This window comes from Equus caballus, chromosome 13, assembly GCF_041296265.1.
Source record: "Equus caballus isolate H_3958 breed thoroughbred chromosome 13, TB-T2T, whole genome shotgun sequence".
NCBI lineage: Eukaryota > Metazoa > Chordata > Mammalia > Perissodactyla > Equidae > Equus > Equus caballus.
Genome location: NC_091696.1, coordinates 52,564,574 through 52,588,364, shown reverse-complemented (window position 1 = coordinate 52,588,364; position 23,791 = coordinate 52,564,574). Strand labels below are relative to the sequence as shown.

At 54.7% G+C, this 23,791-nt stretch overlaps 2 protein-coding genes across 5 annotated transcripts in view; one reads left to right on the top strand and one right to left on the bottom strand.

Annotated features, from left to right (window-relative positions):
- IFT140 (intraflagellar transport 140) overlaps window positions 1–23,791 on the bottom strand; it is an 88,844-nt gene that overhangs the window by 20,401 nt on the left and 44,652 nt on the right. The window lies entirely within an intron of this gene.
- Window positions 2,010–23,303, top strand: TMEM204 (transmembrane protein 204). 2 transcript variants are annotated; one of them, XR_011424387.1, is made up of 4 exons: window positions 2,010–3,046; window positions 8,335–8,490; window positions 21,426–21,785; window positions 22,478–23,303. XR_011424387.1 is itself a non-coding variant. In XM_001497393.5 (3 exons), the coding sequence occupies exons 1-3, from the start codon at window positions 2,767–2,769 to the stop codon at window positions 21,668–21,670; spliced, it is 681 nt and encodes a 226-aa protein (XP_001497443.1). In that variant the 5' UTR covers window positions 2,010–2,766; the 3' UTR covers window positions 21,671–22,172. The 2 variants fall into 2 exon arrangements, 1 of the variants encoding a protein (XP_001497443.1); XM_001497393.5 differs by lacking the exon at window positions 22,478–23,303 and having other exon boundaries at window positions 21,426–22,172.

Sequence of the window (23,791 nt, the reverse complement as noted above, 5' to 3'; positions counted from 1 at the left end):
CCTGGTGCCCCCAGGAGACTGTAACAAGGAGGACTCAGTGGGTGGCCTGGCCCTCTCCTGGCCCAGCCTGGGAAGAGCTAGATGGAGCTGACCCAGGGCTGCTCCTGGGACAAGTAAAGCAGGCACTCCGGTTTCTGAAACCCTGTGCTTGCTTCTTATCGGAAGTTAGCCATTTAAAGACTACCTAAGGATAGGTGATTTAAATAAATGAGGGAAACTGACCCTCTTCTAAGGGAAACTTCTGGGAAAACTTCCTTTTCAAGGCGATCCACTGCATGGTGTGCTTAGGAACACTGAGTGCTTGAAGCACTTGCCCTAGTCCTCCTCAGAGAAGGGGCAGGTCTTCCGAGCGGAGGCGTGAAGAGGAGCGCAGAGGTGCGGGGAGAGAGACAGCACGCCGGCCCCTCCCCACCCAGTCCCTGGTGCATGACCACAGGGACGTGGAGTGAGAAACAGGAGAGCAGGACAGCACCTCTTCTTTTGGCACAAGCCAAGGAAGGAGGGAAAGTAGGAGGAACTCCGCTGGCGCATCTGCTACTAACTCTGGTGGGAAAAATCCTAAAATAGGTAAAATCCCCAGGGAACTGATGGACAGACGTTTCTTGGAACCCACGATTCTCCAACGGCCCCTGCCTTTTGGGAATGTGACCCTGGCGTGGGAGCCTCGCCTGCGAGCGGCAGTGCAGGGCCCCTGCAGACATGCGATCAACAGCAATGGGGGCGGGGCTTCCAGGGCTGGCCGGGACCCTGATTGGTGTCCACACAGGTTGGGAACTCTGGAGCTCCAGGAGCCAGAGAAGCCGACCTGGAGAGGGCTGAGACCAGACCAGTTCCACTCGGCTCTTCAGATTGCGGTCATCTCATTATCTCCATGACCTGGGCAAGTTGTGTGACCTCTCTGAGCCTCAACTTCCTCTCCTGTAAATGAGGGTGCTCGTCCCTACACTTTGGGGGACATGGTGATGACGATGGGGCAATGTGTGAAGACAGCCAACAGTCAAGAGGCACATGCTGCTCCTACACAGAGCCCAAGGGGGGAAAACTTCACAATGTCTTGGGCACGTGTGCTTAGAACGTGGCACACATGTGCCTTTTTATTCATTCACATCCGCTTTGGGGCCCTGGCTGGGTCAGAGGCCCTGTGCTTGGTGTGGGGGCTCCAGAGCTGGTGCCATAGATCCTCACACTGGGTTAGGCTCCTGGCGCAGAAGGGTCAGGGCAGAGCAGATGAAGATCTCTCCAAGTTCCCAGCAGCTTAAGGGGTTTGTCCGATGTCCAACAGTGCACTGAAGTGATGGACCTGCTCCCTTATCAGCTGTGCCAATCAACATTCCTGTCAGCAGCAAACACAGTCCGGGCCAGAAACCACATTCCCTCTGCCTTCAGGCCTTGCTGGGCGCCCTGCACGGCACATCCAGACCTCCACTTTCTCGTACCTCAAGGATGATGCCCTGGTCTGGCGGTTCTCCAAGTGAGGGCCCCCAACCCACCAGATCTGGGCAGCAAGTGGGTCTCAGCCAGGAAGTGAAGGCCTGTCTAAGGGAACCTCTCCACCATGCTCGGCACCTCTCTGCTGCCCTCCCCTCTCAGCGATTCCCTCTGTTGTGTCTCCAGGTCTACAGCAAAATCCCTGTGACAAGGACAGGCCCCGGTGCATCGTGGACTGGCGGTACCTTTGTGCTGGAAGGATGACCGGAAAGCTGGGTGGACACTCAGTCCCCAGCACCCTGCCCGCCCTGCGCTGTGTGTGGCTGTTCCCAGGCCTGGGGCCCGGTGCAGGAGCTTGCCTGCAGGGCTGTTGGCAGCACCTGCCTTTGCAGCTGCTCCTTGGTACCTGAGCGCCAGGCTGGCCCAGTCCAAGACAGACAGCTGGGACTACGGGTGTGTTCTGGGCCGGCATCCCTGGCCTTCCCTTTCGGAAAGGAAGGTGGGGAGGGGGAGGGGAGCGGGGTCCCAGAGCAGGACTTCAGAAGGCCCCCTGCCTTTCCTATCAGGAAACACATCCTGTTAGTGTCTGGCTGCTGTGGCCAGGCTGCTATTTGTTGCAGTTGGCTACGCCCTCCAGCTCACCAAAAACAGCCTCAAAAACAACCATTTCCTCTCTGCTGAGAGACAGGGAGAAAACGCACGCGCACGCACACGCACTCTCTCTCTCTCTCTCTCTCACACACACACACACACACACACACACACACTTCCCTGCAGCAGGCTCTCTGCTTTCCAGGACCGGCTGTTTCGTGGCGGAGGCACCGGGTAGGGGCTCAGGCAGCTGAGAGGCCGCTGCACGCGCACTGCTCCCGCAGCCCTGCCCAGAGCCAGGCTCCCGTGCTGGTTCCGCTCTGAGCCAGCTGGACCTCAGGAGCGAGGCCCAGGCCGACTCCCACGTGGCCACCTGCCTCTTGAGTTGCTTTCTGTTTTCCCCGCAAAGGGGAGAAGAGGCTTCGAAGCCTCCCTTGGCCTCCGAGTCCGAGGAAGACGGCGCACCCACGACTCTGGACTCCCGGTGGTGCCCCCGCTTCCTCCCTGGGATGGGCCGAGCAGCCGGCTGCAGCTCAGGCCGGGCCCTGCTCCAGGTGCAGGAAGGAGGGTAAAGAGGGCCGTGAGGAGGGCTCACCTGCACCTGCCGCATGGGCCTTCCCGACGCCTCCAAGAATGAGCGGTGATGTCCTCTAGCCACCCCTAGCAGCGTCTCGGTTCTCCCCCGCGCAGCAGCTGACCAGGACTGGGACTTTCTCCACAACAAGCGGACGGCACCCGCAGTCCGGGATGACTGTCCAGAAACTGGTGGCCACGGCCGTGCTGGTGGCCCTCGTCTCTCTCGTCCTCAACAACGCAGCGGCCTTCACCCCCAACTGGGTGTACCAGACACTGGAGGATGGGCGCAAGCGGAGCGTGGGGCTGTGGAAGTCCTGCTGGCTGGTGGACAGGGCCCGGGGCGCGCCGAGCCCTGGGGCCAGGCCGGGGCAGGCAGAGGCGCGGGAGTGCGAGGCCCTGGGCTGGGGCTCCGAGGCAGCAGGCTTCCAGGAGTCCCGAGGCACCGTCAAACGTAAGTCTGCTTATTTTTCCGTTTCCTTTAGAGCAGTTGGGGGCCCATATGGCGTGCGTTTGCTGACGGGTGAGGGGGATCTGCTCTGAGGGGTGACACTGGCTCTCGGTTTGGAACCCAGGCAAGCCCCGAGCTCCACACCCACCCTCCACCGGTGAGCCACAGGCGCTTGCCAGTTCTGCTCAGCCCAGACCCGCCTGCGGCTCCTTTATAACAGAGAACTCCTCTCGTCCAGGAGTGGGGCTTCTTCTCTGCCATTAAGCATTGCTAACCAAATCAAAGACAATACTGTTTTCTTGGTGGAAATAACGATCGTTAATGAGTACAATAAATAAGCAGTTGTAAAACACGCGCTGAGTTCTGACTTCATTCCACGGTCGTCAGGGCGAAGGCTGAGAGCACGGAGGAAGACCTGCTGGGGAGTGGCTGTAGGGGGGGTCGTCGGGAAGGGGACGGGGAGATGGCCCTGCTGTGGAGGGCAGGAGGGCTCCAGCGCCGTCTCAGGAGGGCAGCCCCTTGCTCCCTCCGCCCGCGGGCCTGGCCAGGCCCTGCTGGGTCACGTCGCGGCACCGGCACCCTGTCTCTTGACTGCTCTGTAAGCTGGGAACTTGACTTTGGAAGCGGGGTCAGGTTTGAGTGGACAGGAGGGAAGGTTCATAAGGATGAAGATGCCTGTCATCAAATGTGTCATCTAAGCGGTCATGGGACCCATAGGCACAGGCCTCCCCATGACGACCCTTCAGAAGTGCTGACGGAGTCTAACTCGCAGGTCGGTGTCTCTGGTTCCTGAGGCCCCACGCGGCTCTGAGGAGGCGTGGGGCTCTGGTCTAGCCTTTGCCAGATGCTTTCCGAGCGGGTCCCAAGTCCTCAAGAACAGGTGTGTGAATGTCCCCAACATGCTGTTCCTTCGAGGGAACCCGGGGTGGGGGATGTTGTCCCCACTTTACAGGCAAAGAAACTGAGGCTGCAGGAGGCACGTGGTTCGGCTAAGGCCCTTGGGGGGCTGCAACCCCGACCTGACCCCTCAGAGGCCTCACCGTGCAGCCTGAGGGGCTCTGCCGTCAAGGAGTGGCTGTGACTGCCAGCCCCCTCGTCTCCTTTGCAAGCAGGGAGTGACAACTCGTCTTTAAAAGATCAAAGTGCATGAATGATTTCAAAATTCCCTATGAGTTCTCAGAACTCAGGGGCCTCTGGGAAGCTGGACAAATGGAGCTGAACTTGGGCCTCTGTGTGACTTGCTGATGGACGGCGGTCGGTCCTTCTAGGTTTGGGGATTGTCCTGGGGAGCAATGAAAGCCAGCAACCCTGGTTCTAGTGTGGACTCTGTGTGACTCACACGATCCTCCCGGTGCACACCATGTGCTCCCACAGAGCAATCCCAATCCAGGGGGCCCCAAACTAGCCCAGCCCTGCCAAAGCCCCCATCACCACACAGGTGTCCTCGCCGGGCATCCAGTCTCAGGCCAGGAGGACACAGGGCCTGGGATGGGCTCTGCCTCCATACCCCCCACAGCCAGCCCTCATGGCCTCCCTCCTACCCTGCCACGTGTCCTGAGTGGCCCCCACGCATCTCCCCCAGCTCGTTTGCTGTCCTTCCCTGACCACCCGACAAGCTCCTTGAACAACTTTAAAAATACTCTCTCATTGTTAATATGGCATTTGCATCCACTGACACTTAATAAATCTCTGAGCATCAAATATTTGTCCAAAAGCAAGGGAAACATCCACAGAAGCTTCTCGCAAGACTGAATTGAGGAAAAGGAGCACACAGCAATTCCGGTGCTGACAAACCTCTCACCAGCTCCATGCGACTGAACACGACGTGAACAAGGAGAGCAAGTCAGCAGCCTCTGAGGAACTGTGATTCTAATGTGCTTGCTGTCCCTGCTGGTCCCGAGCTGGGGGCTCCCAGTGCCTTGTTTGTAGGCTCACCGTCTGCCGCTGCCTTAGATCAAACTGGCACCCAGTCTTGATAACTCTCATGTAAAATCCTAGCCCATGCTTTGCCCCAACCAGCTGGGAGCAGAGACTGGGAGGAGGGAGTAAGGAGTCCCTGGATGACGCCGCTTCGCGCAGCACTGAACACCTTCCACGTCACCCAGCTGTCACTCTGCAAAATCACCTCAGTCTGTGACGGGGCACGTGTGTCCAGGTTGCAGGGCTGACAGCGAGGGGGGTGAGATGTCACTTGTCACACGTCGCTCATTCGGCTTCGCCTGAGAGCCAGGCGGTCCTGGAGATTCCAGACGTGGCGTCAGGCAGCCAGGGGTAGTGGCCTGGGGACAGCCAACACGCTCCTGCTAGTTGTGCGCAAGGTCCTGGCAACGCCCCGTGGAGCTCAGAGTCGGAGCCACTCTGTGTTCATGGTGGCAAACACACCAGGGGCCAGCACCTATATCTGAACTCTGGTCAGGGGCGTCCGTGCTGCTGGGGCATGGGCATGGGGGCCGGTCTAGGTCTACCAGCTGCCCCCATATCGTGCTGGGTCCTGTCCTGGAGGATGGGGAGGGTCTTCCCATCCACTGGCTCGCTGGGCAGCGTGGGGCAACGGTGACTTTTATTACTGATCAGGCAGCTCTTTCCCCGCTCTGAGGAGGTCTACGGGGACTCAGGGGCCATGAGGTCCGCCTCTGGAGAGCCCGCACACCTAAGTCCAGGGTCAGCCTGACTCTTGGGTCCTTGTCTTCTGTGTCATTCTTCATCCTTCCATATTTCATGCATTCTGTCAGGCACCCTAAGTTCTTCTTCTGAAGTAAGGTGGGACACGAATAAACATTTAATTAAATCTTCGGCAGACGGCTGGCTGGAGGCCCCGCCCCTGCCCTCAGGTGACTGGTGCTCTCTGGACCAGGTGGGTGACCGGAGCCTCACTGGAAAGGCAGGCTGGGAGGGCCTTTGGGCTGGGGACTCAAAAGTGTGCATCACATCCTGCTCGCCAGAAGACATTCGCGCCACATTCTCACTAGGCTCCTTAAATTCCAGAGGCTGCTGCCCAGGCTGTGTACACAGATAGTATGAGAAGCCACAGAATACCCGGGCCTGGTGGATGGCAGCCAGGACAGGTCCCCTCTGGGCAGCTGGGATGGGGGCATGTCTCTTCTCTCAGGCAGGGTGACAGGTCTGTGGGCAGTCACTGTCTCATCCTTTATATCCTTTTGAGATCTTTGATGCCATGGACCCATGAGGACTTGGTGACTTGGGCAGAGGCCCTTGTTTGGTGGCCTGTGAAGTGCGGACACCACGAGGAGCCGCTGCCACGGTGTGTGGCACTGGGCGGTATGCTCAGAGCCACCAAGGCCAGAGAGCTGGATGGAGGAGGACAGCAGAGGGAGGGCAGGGCAGCGGGGCCCACGTGGGGAAGGAGAGGTCCGAGTTGCCTGCATTCTGTTCCTGGCTCACGAGAGCCTCGGTCATGTGGCCTCACGGCACCAACGTGCACCCTGTGGCCATCCCCTGGTGCATGAGTCCACCACAGGCCACTCCCCTCCAGGGCCAGCCCATTCATTCAAGTCTTTCCTTGTCTGCAAGGCTGAGCTTGGGAAACTGGACAGACCTTCCTGGGCCTGGCTACGAATCGGAGCAGTCTGCTCTCTCGCGCTAGTAATATCCGTAATGTTTTAATAGCCCTTGTCTCTGAGGTCACTCCAACCTCCCAAATTCCACGATCTTTTAGAATAGCAGAGCCTGCTCTATGGTTGTTTAAATGGGAAAAATAATTGCAAAGAAAATTAAGTGTAAAGACAGAAAAGCATATGAAGAACAGCGGCCTCCACGGGAAAGCCAGCAGTTCGCGGAGCACATGGGAAGGAACCACCCAGAGCTCATGCATCCCGACAGGAAGACCAGTGTGGCCCCTGCATGCGTGTGCAGCCGTCGCTCAGGGCTGGCCGTGCCTTCAGGTGCCCTGTGAAGACTGCGTGAGCAGCCAGGAAAGTTCCGGCGAGTCAGCCTGAATCCTGGCTTCCAGCCCAAGCTGACGGCCACGCCGCCTCAGCCTCAGGGGGAGGTGAGAGGATCTAAGACCCGAGTGAGCGAGCACACGGTGTGCGTAGGGTCCGCCCCGTGCCCCCTCAATGCCACTCAAAGAGCACTGTTTCTGTTTCCTGACATTTGGGGCTTCCAGTCTCTGCTCCTTTGTCCACATCATTCTGGACCCAATGCTACACCAGTGCCAAGAGCCCCCCACGCACCAGGCCCAGCCACGCTGCACCGTGAGGGCCCCCAGGACCTCCCCGACGCTACCCTCTCATCTCCTGGCATTTTAAAGGGTAGACAGGAGTGTCAGGGTTTCTAGCGATCGCAGTCATGTTTTTGGGGTGCCTTGGAAGACTCGGGCAGTGAAGCCCAACAGGGAGTGTGCTGGGCCTGTGAGAAAGGGGAGCGAGAGAACACGAGCTGCAGCACTGAGCTCGTCCGTGCCATCGAGCCAGGGCCAAGGCAGCCGTCGTGACTCACTGTCATCATCGAGCAACTTGCCCTCTCCTCTCTCCTTCGCTCCCTGTCTCCTTCCAGAAGCCCTCTTGCCTCTTTGCCCTCAGGGCTGCTCTGACTTCCCAGCAGCCCAGGCCTCTGCACTCTACAGTCGTGCCAGAGTCCACGCTGGCCTCAGAGCTGGCAGTGCCACCCCCAGGCTGGACCAGGCACGTCGGGAAAGGCCTGGGATCCGGGAAGGGCGAGATCCTCCAAGCTCCGAACGGCAGGAGGAAGCAGCTGAGACACAGTGGGGAAGAGGAGCTGACCCTCCATGGCAGGAAGTGGCATAACGCTGCCATTTGACTCCGGACTCCATGAGTGCTAAATATAAACTCTGCCCGCCTGCAGAGTGTGATTCCCAGACCACAGGAGCCTCAAGATGGGGGGGCGGGGCCAGCAGGCCAGTGGTCCCCACTCTGCCCCGGGGAGGCTGCTCCAACAGTCTGGAAGGACCTCAGGAAGGAGCCTGACTTCACAGGGGACGCGTTCCTGCGAGGTCTGTCCTCTGCTGCCCAACACGTGGGGAAGTCGCTTCTCCTCCACGGGCCTCACAATGGCACCAGCGCCGCCCCTCGTCCCCCACTTTGTGGTGCATCTACCAAACTGCTCTGTCCCCTTGGTCCTATGCACATACCCACTGTGCGCCTCCCTCTAGGACCAGGTGTGTATGAGGGAGCAGACAGCAAAGAGCCATGGAGAGAGGGTCCCCAAGACTCTGGGTGCAGAAAGGGAGGAGCTCCAGGAGGAGGGGAGCTGTCCCTGAGCAGCCTCGCCTGCACTGACCACCTGCCTTCTCTCCCTCTCTGCCCGTGCAGTGCAGTTTGACATGATGCGCGCCTGCAACCTGGTCGCCACAGCGGCGCTTGCTGCGGGCCAGCTCACCTTCGTCCTGGGGCTGACGGGCCTGCCCCTGATGTCGCCCGATTCCCAGTGCTGGGAGGAAGCCATGGCCGCTGCCTTCCAGCTGGCGAGTAAGTACCCCCACATCTCCGGGCATGCAGAGTGGCTGCGCCTTCAGCTCCGGTTGGGGACAACAGGGCTTCTAATGTCATGGTGACCCCCATGGGTCATCCTCCTGCCCGACTTGTCGCCGTGGGCAGAAGCAAAACAGAAACAAACACATGGAAAGAGCGCTGAGGACACAATCAGGACCGGCCTTTGGGTCTCTGTGCTGGTGGGCTCCTGGCCTTTTCCATTTAAGAGGGCGCTGGCCCTCTGGGCCACAAGCTTGCTTTCCAAAGTCTTGGGTATCTGACATTTTCCTTGCCCCTCTGCAGCCGAGGTGTTGGGTGGCCCGGGTTCCTGGTCCTTCCGCGAGGGTGCAGCAGCTGGGGGAGCAGTGAAGCAGCTTGCTGTGGGCAGAGGGGGAGAGCCCCCGACTGAGCTCCTGCCTCCACCGCCTTCCCAGCCAGCGGTGTGTGAATGCAGAGGTCGGGGCACACTCCTGGTTCCCAGACCGCCTCATCTGCACAATCCGAGATAAACACAGCTGCCTGGGACCCGCCCTCACGAGCAGAACAAAGTTGGAGAAATGCTGCTAGCACGTTAGACAGCCCGAGCGCACACACCCTGTCCTGGCTCCTACACAGGTGCACACACAGCACCATAACAAAAGACACAACTCCCTGTGTTGCCACATGAGCGTGCTGGGGGGCGGGGTGTGCGGGCGAGGCAAGGGAGCCTGCTTTGCCGCAGAGCACCAGGCCTTGGGCCATCAGTGAATGAGCCCCTCTGGAAAAATCTGGAAGCCACCAAGGCCTCTGGGGGTGACTAAGGGCCAAGTGGGACAGGGCACGAACACACCTGTAGTCCTGACAGGGTGAGTGGTGGTGTCATCGTAAACAACGAATGGAACTGTTGGCAACAGAAGCCATGAAGCTGTCTGTCCATCACCCCCAGGGAGTGGAGGGGCTTCTCTTCGGGTCTCCCCTCCACCACTGCTCCTTCGCACTGGCTCGGGGTTTTAACAATCATGGAAACCTGGGAGAAGTTCAGGTTTTCTGCCTCCGAGGGGGGAAAAGTCAGACTGGTGGTCCTGTGGAGACAGACAGATGCAGTGGCCAGGGTGTAGGGCATCATTAGCCAACCCATCTGCCTCTCCTGCTCGGTGGGGAAGGGCAGCGTGTCCCAACATCGAAGGTGCAGTTCCAACAAGCCAGCAGGAGAAACAGCAGGAAGTCTGAAGTGAATCATTCTAGGAATAATGGATCCTGGCCCTTATCTTTCTGGAGAAACACAATTTCCAGAATGAGGCTGACAGAACGGCAGGTATTCATGTGCTGGAAAGCGCCCTGGGTGGGATCGGAAACACCTCCTGTGACTTATTAATAGAAGGCGGTGTGGTCCTGGGCCAGTCACTCCCCAACAGCCAGGGCCAGCTTGGGGAGGGGGGCTGCCGAGGGCTGAGCCAGTAAAGTGTCCAGGAAAGAGCAGAGGGTTGGTGTCAAGGGAACTGGAACTGCATCTTGGCTCTGTCACTCACCATTGGCGTGAACTGGGGCTAATCCCCGATCCAATTCACTGCTCTAATTCACCCCTCAGTTTACCCAGCTTCACAATAGGGGAGGATGTCTGTCCCCACCTGGACTGACTCTGAGGATTAATGACGTGGGTGGGATGGGATCTCTGCCCACTTCCACCCCTGCCCTCCTCCATGACGGTGGGTAGAAACACGGATGTTCCAAATGATGTGACCTGTTTAGGGAAATGACCCATCTGCCGTCTTTGACTTTGGGGCCGAAAACCAGATGCGGCTTCCTCGGTCTTACTGAACTACCCGTCTCCACCATGTGGATTATCTCAAATTCCATCCCTTCAAGAAGGAAGTGGAAGATTCTGAAATAGTGACTGGAAAAGCTGGATTAAGAACAGATATTTTAGTGGCATTAAAGAAATGAAAGTAACAGTTCTTGATTTTGAAGATAACTTTCTAGCAGGATTGCATTTCTTAAGAAATTTCTCTGAGACACTTAATTAGATTATTAGGAGAAATATTGTGGGTTTGGTATCAAAACTGACATCTTACTTCCTGTAAACTCTTATTTCAGAACAGGATAGTGTGGCTTCCAAATAACATATTTAAAAAAAAATCGAAATAGAGGGACGCCCCATCAGCTAAAATCAAGCTGTCCTGCAGCAACCCCGGGGGCACTGCCGAAGGTCTCCTAGGGGCCTGCCCTGGCGAGATGGGGGCTGGGGTCCTGTGCTCCTCTCCCGAGCATTTCCAGGCCAGCAGACCTCTGGGAAGGCTGGACCAGCCTCTGTTCAAACAGTCAGACAGGTGGAGGCCGAGAGAAAAAGCCAGAAGCACCGAGCGGCAGCCCGTGGCATTTCGGATCGTCCCTCTTGCCTCCACAGGCCGCCTCTCCCCTTGGTGTCTGACCATCACCACCAATAAGTCTGTTTTGCCCAAAAAGGAAATGCATTTGGCCCTGTTTAGACTTGTTTCATTGACAAACAGTACAGAATGCAGCTATGTGCCTTTCTTCTATCATGCTGCTAATTTTAGAGGTAGGTTTTTTCCTGTGCTCCGGTCTGTTTTAAACAGTCAGGGAGAGACTGAAGGGCGCCAGGATATCCTGTCCCAGGAGGGGGAAATGCCTGCTAGTACCTGTTATGCAAGCGAACCTTGAGTCCCCGGTGCTGGGGCCAGAGGGTGGGCAGGGGGAGAAGATGCTAATAAAAGTAGGAGGGGAGGCTGGGAAATGATGGAACAAGTAAGAGACAGCAACATGCCAGGAGGGGCCCCGACGTGCCAGTGTGAGACCAGAGTCCCCGCTCATTCATTCATTCCAGTCATTTCTGGGCACCGGTCCAAGCTTGCACGACGCCCGGCTGGGTCTGTAAAGACCGTCCTCCGCCTCTCACAGCTGTGGCTCCAGAGGAGCCTGTGGCAGTGACATGAGGGAGGACTCTATGAAACTGCCTTTTTCTTATGGCAAACACATGAATATCAGCCATTTCACCTGGTTTACTCTATCATGTTCAAGGTACTACACGTAATAGTTTCCCATTTCTTTGCAGAATTTTCCGAGTGTAATTTTAATTTGCCTTAAAGTTGAAAAATTCCTTTCTGTCCCTGATTCCACCATACCCCATAAGCTGAACATCCCCGTGAAAATTCTGCAACTTCCCTGTGGTGACAGCACTATGCACATTAGGGACCCCGAGCCTGAGGCTCCCGGGAGGTGGGGCAGGCTGGCGGCCTCCACTCGATGCATCGGGGGATGGTGCTGTCACCACAGGGCAGCTGTGCCGTCCCCTGCGCTATCTTCCCACCCTCTCCCTTCCTGCTCTCTCTTGCGGGTCTCCCAGTCGTAACCAGTACACGGCTGAAACAAACATCAGGCTTTTCTCTTCTCCTTCTGGATGCCCACTTGGGGGTGCCCAGAGCAGCCAGGCGTTCTGATGACAGATGACCAGCAGAGAGGCAAGAGGGACTATAATGAGGACCTGCCAGCGTGGGGGCCGAAGGGCCGTCCCCCAGCCCCGGAGAGCAGCTGAGAGGCAAGGCCCTGCCTTGTTGGGTGTGAGGGCTCCCCAGACACAGCCTCACACCCCGCACAAGCCTCGTCTGGCTGACTCCAGACCTTTCCTCTCTCCTTCATTCTCTCACATCCTTCTTCTCACTGCCTCTCCTCTTTTGCGGCACCTCTGTTCTTTCATGTCAGTGGTCTCGCTGATGCGTGCAGAGAGGCATAGGCAGAAGAGGGAGAGGGGCTGTGAGTGGGGGTCAGAGGAAGTGACCTATGAAAGGCAAAAAGGTCAGTCCCAGCCTCTAACTACTGCAGACACCCTTGGACCCTGCAATAGATACCTGAGTGACATCTGGAGCAGAGAAGAAAGCCTCGGGTGAATTCTGCAGGCAACTTAGCCTGGCAGGCACCTTGGGGTGAGGTCCTTAGCTCTTGAGGGTTCCTAAGAAGGTGCGAGCTTTCTCGGGGGGCACCTGAGTGGAGAGCCTGGCTCTGGAGCAGACTACCTGCCTCCGCTTCTTGTCAGCCACGAGGCCCTGGAGGCATCGCTCCACCCGCTGTGCTCTTTACGCAGCAGGGAGAGCTCCTGTCAGCCTTCACGGCCGCAGCGAGGACTGGCATGCTGGCTTCAGTCACACCTGCTGCCATTTCTATTCTGACTTCCTGCCACAGTCCTATTGGTTCACACAACACTGAAAAGTCATCAGTCCCCAGACACGTCCTCCGTGCTGTCCGGGCAGGACTGAGGCTCTCCCCTGAGCCTGGCGCGAGTGCCGAAGCCCCGCCAGGCACTCCCTTAGGCCACCCCACAGGCAAACTACCCTCCTCGGCGGAACGCTGGTGGGCTCTGAAATTTCCTACGTGCGACCCTCCTCTGGCTCCTTGGGTGCTCGCAGCAGCCCCTGGGCCCTTGCTGTCAGGTCTGCAGGACTGACCAATGAAGTTTGGTCTGAAGCTGGCATTTTTAGGTGGGACAATCTAACGGTCATTCAGGGCTCTGTACTTGGGTCAAGCTGAGTCTCTGAAGGACAACTCCTTGGCTACTGCCGGGGCCTCCTGGGCAGCACACTGTCTAATGAAGTCCAGCCTGAGAGCACTACAGCCGCACATGCTGGGTCAGGCTGGTGACGTCGCTGGGGTCCCACGTGGCTCTCTGTCCCCCATCAGTGCTCACACGGCACTTCCCTTGGGGTGTGAGGATCTGTGCACCTATTCCTGAGAGCCCTGGGCTAGTAGGCTCTCCCCCTCGTCTTGGGAGCTGGCATTTTGCCCAATGATGCACTAGGGGACCTGGGGGCCAGGCTTCTCCTCTGCTCCCTCCTCTAAATGTCCCTCTCTCTGTCCCACTATTCATCAGAGTATGTATATGCCACCTCCGATCCTTTTTGGAAAATGCTGGTATATAAGCAAAAAAATCCTCTAGCATTGCATCAAGGATCCTAGAATTGGTGTCCTGGGCTGTGCCCATCTGTGTCTGTGACACCCAGCAACATTCTGAGAAAAAGCACAGTCCCCTCCACAAGGTCCAACATGGGGCTTTTAGACCAAGCAGCCTGCCGCCCTTTAAAAAGTGGCCACAAGGGGCCGGCCCCCTGGCATAGTGGGTAAGTTCAGTGCATTCGGCTTTGGTGGCCCGGGTCTGTGGGTTGCGATCCCAAGTGCAGACCTACACCACTCCTCAGCCATGCTGTGGCAGTAACCCATATAAAGTGGAGGAAGACTGGCACAGATGTTAGCTCAGGACTAACCTGCCTCGGCAAAAAAAAAAAAAAAAAAGGTAGCCACTGGTTTACCAGCCACAAATTTATCATAACGCATTTTTATTGAAGTGTGGTACCCTCTCAAGTATCCATGGATTTCTTATTCTAATATCTGACATTATTCCTACTTTCTAATTTATTAGCTTTGATCATAAATAATCCCTCACCTTGCATCTTTGCGTAAGTTTTAGTCTAGCTTCTTCGTTAGTCATTTGAGTGACCCTGGACCTTTCTCAGACTTATAGTTTTTCTTAAATTACACAAACCACAACAAAATGATGAGTTAAAGTACAAATGTAGAGGCATTTCTGCAGGAGTTGGCAGTGTCATGTTTTATTCTGGACTGAGTTCATAACGGCACTGGGCTCTCCTTGGGAACATTCTCCAACGGTTTTTCATCTCCTTTTACGGAAGCTGAGCAGCAGGCCCGAGCCCTCGTGCTCTGCTCCCAAATAAGAAAACTTGCACTCGTCTGTTTCTGGCCACTTGCATCTTGAGTTCTGTAACTTGGCACTTGGGAGAATTCAGCCATCTGCAGAGTGAGTCTGCCCCTGCACACGTCCTGCAGCTGACGGACATGTCTTCCCTAAGACCACTTCTGGTGCCGGGCTCTGGGTTGTCCTCTATCTCCTGGCTCAGCGGGTCCCCTCCTTGTGATGCAAAGCCTCTCAAGTTCAAGCAGGACGACTTTGAGAGAGGAGTTTACTGTGGAACCTGGTCAAAGCCGCTGAACGCCTCACACAGCTTCATGTCTGCTGGCTCCCTCTCTCCACTTCTGGAAATCTTGACTTTTTTCTTATGAAGGTGACACCTATAAACACACTAAGGGCAACTCTCCTGTGCCCTGAATGCTGATCTCATCAGTCCTCAAAGGTCCGTCGGGCTGATAAAGGTAACTGTCTTGGCATCTCATCAGCTGGTGGCAGGTGAGGTTTCCTTAGACTCGAGGACCTTCTTATGAGAATATACAATTTTTTTTTTTTTTTACAGTAAACCTGTACTTTGCTTGGTCTAGAGAATTTGCTTTTCTGTCCTTTGTACCTACTTCCCAAGCACCAGTCTACATCCCAACCACACTCCCATTTCTTCCTTCTCTTCCATTTCCTCTGTGCTGCTCAGTGCTGGGACATCACACAGCACTTCGGAGCTTCAGCTCCCCTGGAAGCATACAATCCTATCAATCGTATCGTCCTTAGCTTGTCCTTTCCCAGAATCTATGCCTTAGGGAGGAACATTTGGATCACCATCATTTTATTGCTCACAAATGGAAAATCCCAACCACAGCCGTGCCTTGTGTCGGTCCATTCATGAGTTTGCTCTGTAAATACTCTTTTCGAGGCTGTCACACTAAGATCTCAGTCACAGGCACCTACTTTGCAAGTCCTGCTGTCACACAACGCTGAGGCAGGGTGCTGTGTGAAGAGCTCAGGGTTCAGCCCCTTGGTCTTTCCACTTATGCCACCTGCATGTGCTTGACAGTCATTCAAAAGGAAGGCCCTGTGACAGACACCGAAGCCCTAGGAAGCAGGCAGGAAGGAAGAGAGAGGGAAGGGGCGCTCTGCAGGCTGAGCTGTGAATCACACGCCTGCGGCAGCCAGCTCACAGGAAGGGTCTGTTTGCTTTGGAAATATGAATTCATGAGGATGAAATCGATCCACGTGCAGAACTCAGTGTGTTTGCTAAAACTCGTCCTTAGCTTTGTTTCTGGATGAACATTAACATCACTGAAAATCTTGGGAGAAAAGTCTTTGGGGACAACTCTGAGGAGAAAGGGGGTCTCAACAGTAGGTTGTGACAGAGACAGAAAACCTGAGGTGTAAGGCCGGCTGCAGCCTGGCTCTACTTGCTCCACCTCGCTCCTCTCCCCCAGCTAGAGGACTTGGTGAAAGGAAAGGGCTCATCTGAGTTCAGAGGGATGTCTACGTACGGCGATGGTCTGACGTCAAGGCTGAGGCTGTTGGCATGCAGTGAGGCCATGTGGCCACATGAGCCCCTGCCTTTCTGTGTCTTGATGGCTTTTTACTGCTGACATGTGGCACCCACGCAAGACCCCTGAGTTCCACATGTCTGCTCAGAATACACCGCCCCGCGGACCCCGGGCCGGGCTGGATGACTGCCAATCGCTAGAGCCTCGTGGACGCTCCCCAGCAGCAGCGCTGGGCGACGGCGAGGCCACACGTCCCGGGCCAGCCCCATGACATGCATCGCATGGTTCAGGCTCTTCCTGTGGCTCAGCACCTGTGTCCACGGTTCTAGTAGCTTCTTTGTATCCTCCAGGAGACGGTTTTTCTAAATGTATTCTTTTAATGTTAGGGAAACAAACTGTTTCTCTGACTACATATATTCTAAGTTGAAAAAGCCACATGAGGTGCAGCCTGTGGATTATGCCAGCCAGAGCAGTGAAACATGCCCAAAACCACGCTTGAAGCCAGCCAGCCACACCACTTACTGCTGGGCATTAAGCACGTTCTCAAGACAAACAACGAAAGAGGCAGAGACTCGGCTTGTTCATTTCTACTTTGTAAAAAGTCCCTCTGTGAGACTGCGTTTATACCTGATCCATCATCTCTATCACTTTTCCCACCTGTGTTTTCAGGATGTAGGTGGCTATGCCCGGGTTGTTTGTGCATATGTGAATTTATACTTCTTCAATCAATTATTCACCCCCGGGTGTTCTTTCATCTTGTGATACAAAAAAATAGCATTCTTTTTTTTCCCTTTTTCTCCCCAAAGCTCCCTGGTACATAGTTGTGTATTTTTAGTTGTGGGTCCTTCTAGTTGTGGCATGTGGGATGCTGCCTCAGCATGGCCTGATGAGCGGTGTCATGGCTGCACCCAGGATCCAAACCTGTGAAACCCTGGGCCGCCAAAGTGGGGCGCGCGAACTCAACCACTCGGCCACGGGGCCGGCCCCTAAAGTAGCATTCTTGATTGGAAGCAGTTACACACTCTGAAACCTGAGTCTGTGCACGCTGCAGGCAATACAGCCAATCGTAGGGAGGAAGTAATAAACAGACTGAAATGGCAACAAAATAACAGCCTACTCTATTTTCAAAAACATACAGTACTGATCTTAAGAAAATAAGTAACAATACAGTTAAGTAACCCTGTGATGCATGCAGAGGGCAGTCTCCGGCGACCTGCCCTGTGACCGGGCCCCCTGCCACTCAGGGCTGGGATGGCATGTTGGCACTGCCCAGGGGTTGGGAAGCCTGCGGCTGCTCTGCCTAAACACCGTGGACTGGTTCCATAAATTAATATTTTCCCCCCTTGGAGTTCAGAGTGATCTCTCCACACGTGGAGTCTCCTGATGTCAAAGGCCCAGACCAACTCCGCCCTCCAGGAGGGTTTGCCCAGCCCATGTCCCGCTCCCTGGCACAGCACCTCCTCCTCACTCTCACACCATTCGTCCTGAATGCCTCTATCACTTGGCACACCATATTGAGGGGATTAACCTCATCTTCATTTCCCCAAGAACAACACCAGTTCCCAAGGACAGACCAACCCTGCCTCAGCCCCTGGAGTGGGCCATGCCCAGCATGGTTCCCAGCACAAGTGGAGTAGGCACTGGTCTGCTGAACATGTGCACACGTGACTACTGCACATGGGTGGTTTGGGAATCAACGTGCCCTTCTGCTAACTTTGTAAGGCAGCAGCACAGCAGCACCAGCTCCAGGCTGAGCGGCATCTACTCAGTCATGGCTAACGGGGTCCTGTCCCTCTGACGGTTGTGGTCACTCAACAGCTTAGAGGACTTGAGTGTGGAAGCCATTATGCATCACGTCTCCTTTCCCAGGGTTCACATTGCCTTCTATTCTGCATTATGGGATCTATTTGGATTTGTCTCAAATAATTCACTCAACAAGTAATTATTGGGCAACTCTCTGGGAGGCCAAGATCAATGGGTGGGCCATACTCCAGCTACAGGGACAACAGCTGGAGGAGGCTGACTCAGGACCCGGCCCTCTGAGCTGAGCGCTGAAGGAGCAGGGACAGGAGGACAGGACAGGAGGCAGTCCCCCTCCCCAGGGCTGAGGAAGCACAGGGACGGCAGCACCCGGAAAGGCCTGGAGAGGGTGCCACCTGGCATCTCAGAGGAGCGAGGCGGGACTAGTGTGGCCGTAGTGGGATGGAGACGGGGCAGCCAGTGGCAGGGGAGGAGAGGCCAGGCCAGGCCAGGCCAGGGTGTGCTGTCTGCAGTGCGTCCTAGGGCAGCAGATGTTGTGGGGGCATGCTGAGTGCGGAGACACGGCGTGAGTCTTACAAAGATGACGGTGCAGCTGAGGGAGAGGGCTGAAGGGTGTCAAATGCATTAATGTCCCCTACAAGGCCAAGAGCATGACCAGGAAATGTGCAAATGTGGAGGCCTGTCGCTAGCATCATGATGACCTTTGGGAAGTTCTTGTTAATTGGAGAATTTAGTTAGCTGCATTTCGAAAACATTCTCAACATCTTATTGTGACTATACATTCAAAGGACTCAATGAAACACACATGTGCTACTGAAGACCAAAGGAGATGAACACTGAGAAGTCCCCGCGCCCCTCCCTGCTGCGCCCTGGCGCCCCCGGGGGAACTGCTGTCCTGTGCTTGAGTCAGCTGCCCCCCGGTTTTCTTTATACTTTCATTTCCTCCCCAAGTTTTCCTAAAAGGCGTCCTGATGGCTGAGCCTAGTGGAACTGTGCACAGAGGAGCAGTCCTGTGTGTCCCTGGCCACTCTGCCTCAGGCACCACCATTGCAGGGTTCGCCCTGTGTGGTGCTGCCCATGCATCCTAGCACCTGTCCGCAGCTCACCATCTCCAGTGGACATACATTTCGGATGCTGCTGATTTGGCGCCATGGCCGTGTTTCCCATGATGGGCGAGGGTTTCACTTGGCTGCAATCCTGGAGCAGAACCGCAGGTCCCAGGGCAGCACGGCACTGTCCCAAGAGGCTGTGCTCAGTGAGCTCCATCTCAGGGCAGGTGGGTCCCCTCTGCCTCGTGCCTAGGACCCCACTTGGTGCTTTCTCCTTTTCTAATTCTGGCCAGTCTGATGAATGAGTGCATTTTAGTCCTTTCCAGTTTGGGGTCACCTCTTTCAATCCAGTTCTCATAATTCACAAGTCTCCACTAAAATGTCTTGCAGTGAAATTCAAGGTCCTCTCTTTATTCATCAGTGATGTAAACACCGCCCCCCACCAGGTCAACTGACTGAGCTGTGCCCTGGAGACCGTGGGAAGGCCTAATTCTTTCACACTGTTCCATTTTGATGAATGATGCTGTGGAATTGGAACCAAAGCCACATAGCAGATTTTGAAAGCGTTCCTGTAACACAGACAAACTGAAAGGAAGCTTAGTAAAAGGGAGAAAATAGGCTTCAACCACGGCAGAGGGTGGGCATCTGTATCCCTCCTTGGGGCAGGCACCTGACGCCAACCAGTTGCTGCTGTTTGGGTAAATTCCTTCTAGCTGTGATGGTCTTCCATACCGCACCGCTGGCATGTCTCCCCCATCCAAAGGCGCCCATTGGCCCTGCTGTCCTTTCTCCTCCTCTCAGACCCATGCTGGCATCCTCATGCACTCCCCCGATGTTCCCGTCCTGTCCCCATCCTTCAGGGTCTTGCTGAACAAGGCATAACATGCTCCTTTGGTTGGCAAAAATTGCCCAAAGATGTAGTAAAAACGAAGGGACATAAAAAGTATTTTCATTTTCATCACAGGCTCTAATTCCTTTCCCTATTAACACAAAACTCAGTGCCACAACATTGTGAGCAGAGGATGCACTCTGCACTGGGAGAGAGAAATGCCAGAATTTTCTTTTTGTCAGTATATGTGCATGACAGAGTTAGTTATTTTTAACAGAAAGGAAGTATCCAGAAGCTTTCCATGTATAAAAAGCTCCACAAAGTACTGCAGAGAATTAACATAGAGATTCGTCACCATCATCATTGTTTAGGACACGACCGAGGCACATACTGTGTAATTCACATTTTCTGGGAGGTATTGTGATGATGAGACCATAATGCTTATGTTTTTAGAAACTCAAGCCTGTCCCCACCCCCGGCACTGATTTCTAACAGTTACTAGAACCATTATCTGGCACGCTGCTGCCCTTTGCTCTGGGGCCACGCTGGGTCATGCATGATCTGGTTTCCTGAGGAAAGCAGGGGAGGCTGTGGGGAGTGGAGGGACCAGCGTGAACAGACGTACGGATGTCACAGTGCAGGGCTGGCAAAGGGACCACAGTGGGCAGCTTGGCCTGCTTGGAGCCCAGGGCAGGAGATGTGGACGGGTCCGAGAGGCCAGGGAGTTCCATCTGAGCCGTTCTGGGTTGTGGAGAGCCTTTGTCCTCATTGGGTATTTTAGGTTCCAAGAAACAGACTCAGCCAGGTCAACACAGCAGAGGGTGGGGTGCTGGGGGGGAAAGACGGGGCTCCTGCTGCCCAGGCCTCTGCTTCTGCCCAGCTCTCCTCATTCTTGCTAGCCACGGCCCCCACTGGACCCCACAGCTCCTTTTAGCTTCATCTGCTCATCCAGCCCCTCCCAGCCAAGGGGTGTGATGGTCTTGGGGGACGAGGAGGGACGTGGCAGCAGGATGGTGGTGGCATCTCCTTCTCCGTCCCAGCAGTTGAGGTTTCCAGACGAGATCCAGAAGGGAACACCACCAAACATCAGCGCCCTGTTATCCTGGTCGACAGATCCTGGGCATGAAATCCTGGTTTTCGTATTATAGGAACTAATAAAATCTAGTCTCTGCAGCTCCTTACAGATAAAACCATAAAAGTAACGAGGCCGTGGTACTAACTACTCACTGAACGTGAACAAGCGTGCTCCCGGAGGTCAGGCAGGACCCTGTCCAGTCCTAGCATGGCCCCTCTCCTTCCCTGCTGTCAGACTTGGGAGAGAGAAGAGAAGGGTAGAGAGGGAAAATAAGCAAGAGATGGGGGTGTGCGGTGAGACGGAAATTCCAGAACCAGATGCATCTGCTCAGAAGTGAGAGGAGAAACCAAATGCCCGCGGGAGACCTGGACATGTCTCCAGTCTAGGCTTCTGCCCCCTCCCTAAGGGTGCAGTCCTAGGCTGTCTTGAGTTTTGAAAGAAAATCTCTATTTCCTCTAGAAGCAAATGCTAAGAATAAGAAAATTCCTTAGAACAGGAATTCAGAGTAAGTTAAATACCAGTCTGCTTGTTTCCAGTAAGATTTTAAAAATTTCTGTGTTTACTTTCACCTCGAACAATTTAAGTGTTTATAAAGTCAGAGCGGCCCTGCCACAGTTACTACTGGGTTTGTTTGGAGGTGAGGGGAAGTGAGTGTCAGCTACACCTCCGTGCAAAGGGGAACTAAGAAAATGGCCTGACACCTGGCAGGTCACAGAAGAGCAAACCAGGACCACACCGGTTTCTTACAGGGCCCCCTAGAAATTATTCCATGCCAGGACTGAGTGAACACACAACACCCCTCCACGGCCACCAGACCCAAAGGTCAGGAAACCCACAGAGGCCCAACGAGATGCAGCTCAACGCTGAAGCAACAGTACCACGAACTGGGCTCGTGGCCCACTGGGGAGCACTGAGGGGGCAGGGAAGGAAACAGATGCTGTGTTTGTGCCTGGTCCCCACGTCACAGGTTTCCACAGGCCCTTTCCTGGCTCCCAGTAAGGCTTTCTGAACACTTCTCTTCTGTCTGCAGGTTTTGTCCTGGTCATCGGGCTGGTGACGTTCTACAGAATCGGCCCATATACCAACCTGTCCTGGTCTTGCTACCTGAACATTGGTGCCTGCCTTCTGGCCACTCTGGCAGCTGCCATGCTCATCTGGAACATTCTTCACAGGAGAGAGGACTGCATGGGGCCCCGGGTGATTGTCATCAGCCGCTCACTGACTGCGCGGTTTCGCCGTGGGCTGGACAATGACTATGTGGAGTCACCGTGCTGAGCGTCCCTGGGGAGAGGCCTGCTCAGGACTTTATCCATATAAGGGAACAGTCTAGAAACTGAGGGACTGCGGTGATCTGTTTGGTTTCCTATATATAAATATGTACAATACACAGGTATGTTTATTGTGTTATATATAAATATATTATATGATCATATATCGTCTGTGCCACCCTCCTTCTGACACACCCACAACTCGGCTTCACACTCTCGCCCATCCCGAGGATGAGACGAGCACCGGAGACGCACGCAGGAGGCGGGGCCGCCTTGCTCTGCACCTTGGTCTGGGATTAATTTATTCTGCATCTGCTGAGAGGGGTGTCCCTGGTCACATTTACTTTGGTAAAGTGGAGGACCTGAGAAGATTTCTTGAACTGTCCATGTTCTTGCTCGAGAGACTCAGAGTTATAACCAGATGGTTACAGCTTTGTGACAGGGTCGTGTTAGCAACGTCTGTTTGCTCCCCATTATTTTCTAAGTTAAAATAAAATGCAAACCTCTTACCACTGTCTAAAACTTGTGTTTTATCCCTCTACACTACCACATGGGTGACAAGAATTGGGTCCATTTTACTGTCACTTTTGTGGGCGGGCAGCAGGAGAAGGTTGAAGCAGTCTGAAGAGCTGGCGAGAGCACAGCTGGGGGCACTCATGCAGATTCACGCTTCCACTCACTGAGCCTCCAAGTCCACATTCCTGCACACTCTGGACTGGGGCTGCCTGACAGCAGATCCACAGTTGGGGGAGCAAGAGGGAGAAAGTCTAATTGTTTAAAAAAAATTCAGAGAGACTGGTTTATTTTCTCCTAGAAAAATCTTTAACCTATCTTCAGCAAATGCTTGGTGGGCCACAGAAGGCCTTCAGGATACTGCACTGATGCCACACACCCTGGGCCTGAACCCGTAAGAAGTGGGTAAGCCGTAACCCCTAGGCTGAACAGAAAACACCCGAGAGCTGCATCCCAAGGCTTCAAACTGGACCATGCCCTCATGGACCCAGGACTGGGGACCACCTGACCACATCTCCAAGGACAGTCCGCGAAGCACCAGGCCCAGACGCTTCCCGTGTGCTGCACTGCTTGACCCACGCCACCTGGAGGCAGGAGTCACTCTCGTCATCCTCCAGCCCAGCAAACTGACACTGGGAGTGGGTGGCACAGCCAGGGTCAGACCCGGGGCCACTTGCCTGCCTCCCCCACACCAGACTGACTCTGCTAAGGAACATTCAGCTTTGTGGCTTTCAACCTTTCAGAGAATGTGAGGTGGCCAGCCTGGAATTTGAAGCCTGTATCACCCCAGAAATTTGTCTTCTGTCAGAACAAATGGTGGATTGAGGTCAGTGCTTTAAAAAACAGAAAGTGATTGAGAATGATTCAGAAGCATCTATGGCCTTACCATCTCCAACAGACTCAGCACACACAGTGCAGAGATAACCAGATTCCTGTCCTGCAGCCAGCACACTCATGGAACATTTAGGTCGGACCTTCCTCCCACTGAGCTTCTTTCTTACATTGGATTTTCCCAATCATATGCTAAAAATAATTGTTTTTTGAAAGAATGATGGAATATATAAGATGTACAATTTTAATAAAATTATGTATATGACTACATATGTACATTAAAGTTTTAAAGCTGGCCATGTGGTCAGTCAGTCTGTGATCGGGTTTACACGAAAAGAGGCACGGTCAGAGAGAGCTGGGCTGCACCATCAAGTGCTCGGCTTCCCATCTCAAGCTAGGAGTCCTCCTGTCCACGGGGCCAGTGACGGAAAGGCCCTTCCAACGGGAACAAGGTTTGGCTGTGCTGTTTCAGAAATAACACAACAGACTAGGGGTCACGTGCTATCTTGAAAGGTGCTTCTATGTTACAGACACCATCACCGCAAATGAGGGCCTTGTTCCAGGCAACTTAATCTCCATGTTGCTCTTTCCACTCTGGCCTCATTCTTCAATACTTTTTCTACTCTTCGGAGATTGAAATCTGATGAATGCTCTTGGGAAGAACTGAATTCTCTCAGGACAGAGAAGCCACTTGTAGACAGCCCTTGATTGAAATGCTTTTTTTTTTTTAAGATTTTATTTATTTCCTTCTTCTCCCCAAGGCCCCCCAGTACATAGTTGTGTA

Excerpts from the sequence above, each read along its gene's own strand:
- TMEM204 (XM_001497393.5), top strand. The coding sequence starts at position 2,767 with ATGACTGTCCAGAAACTGGTGGCCACGGCCGTGCTGGTGGCCCTCGTC. Across the intron at positions 3,047-8,334 it reads GTCCCGAGGCACCGTCAAAC|TGCAGTTTGACATGATGCGC; the intron begins GTAAGTCTGCTT and ends CTGCCCGTGCAG. Across the intron at positions 8,491-21,425 it reads CGCTGCCTTCCAGCTGGCGA|GTTTTGTCCTGGTCATCGGG; the intron begins GTAAGTACCCCC and ends TTCTGTCTGCAG.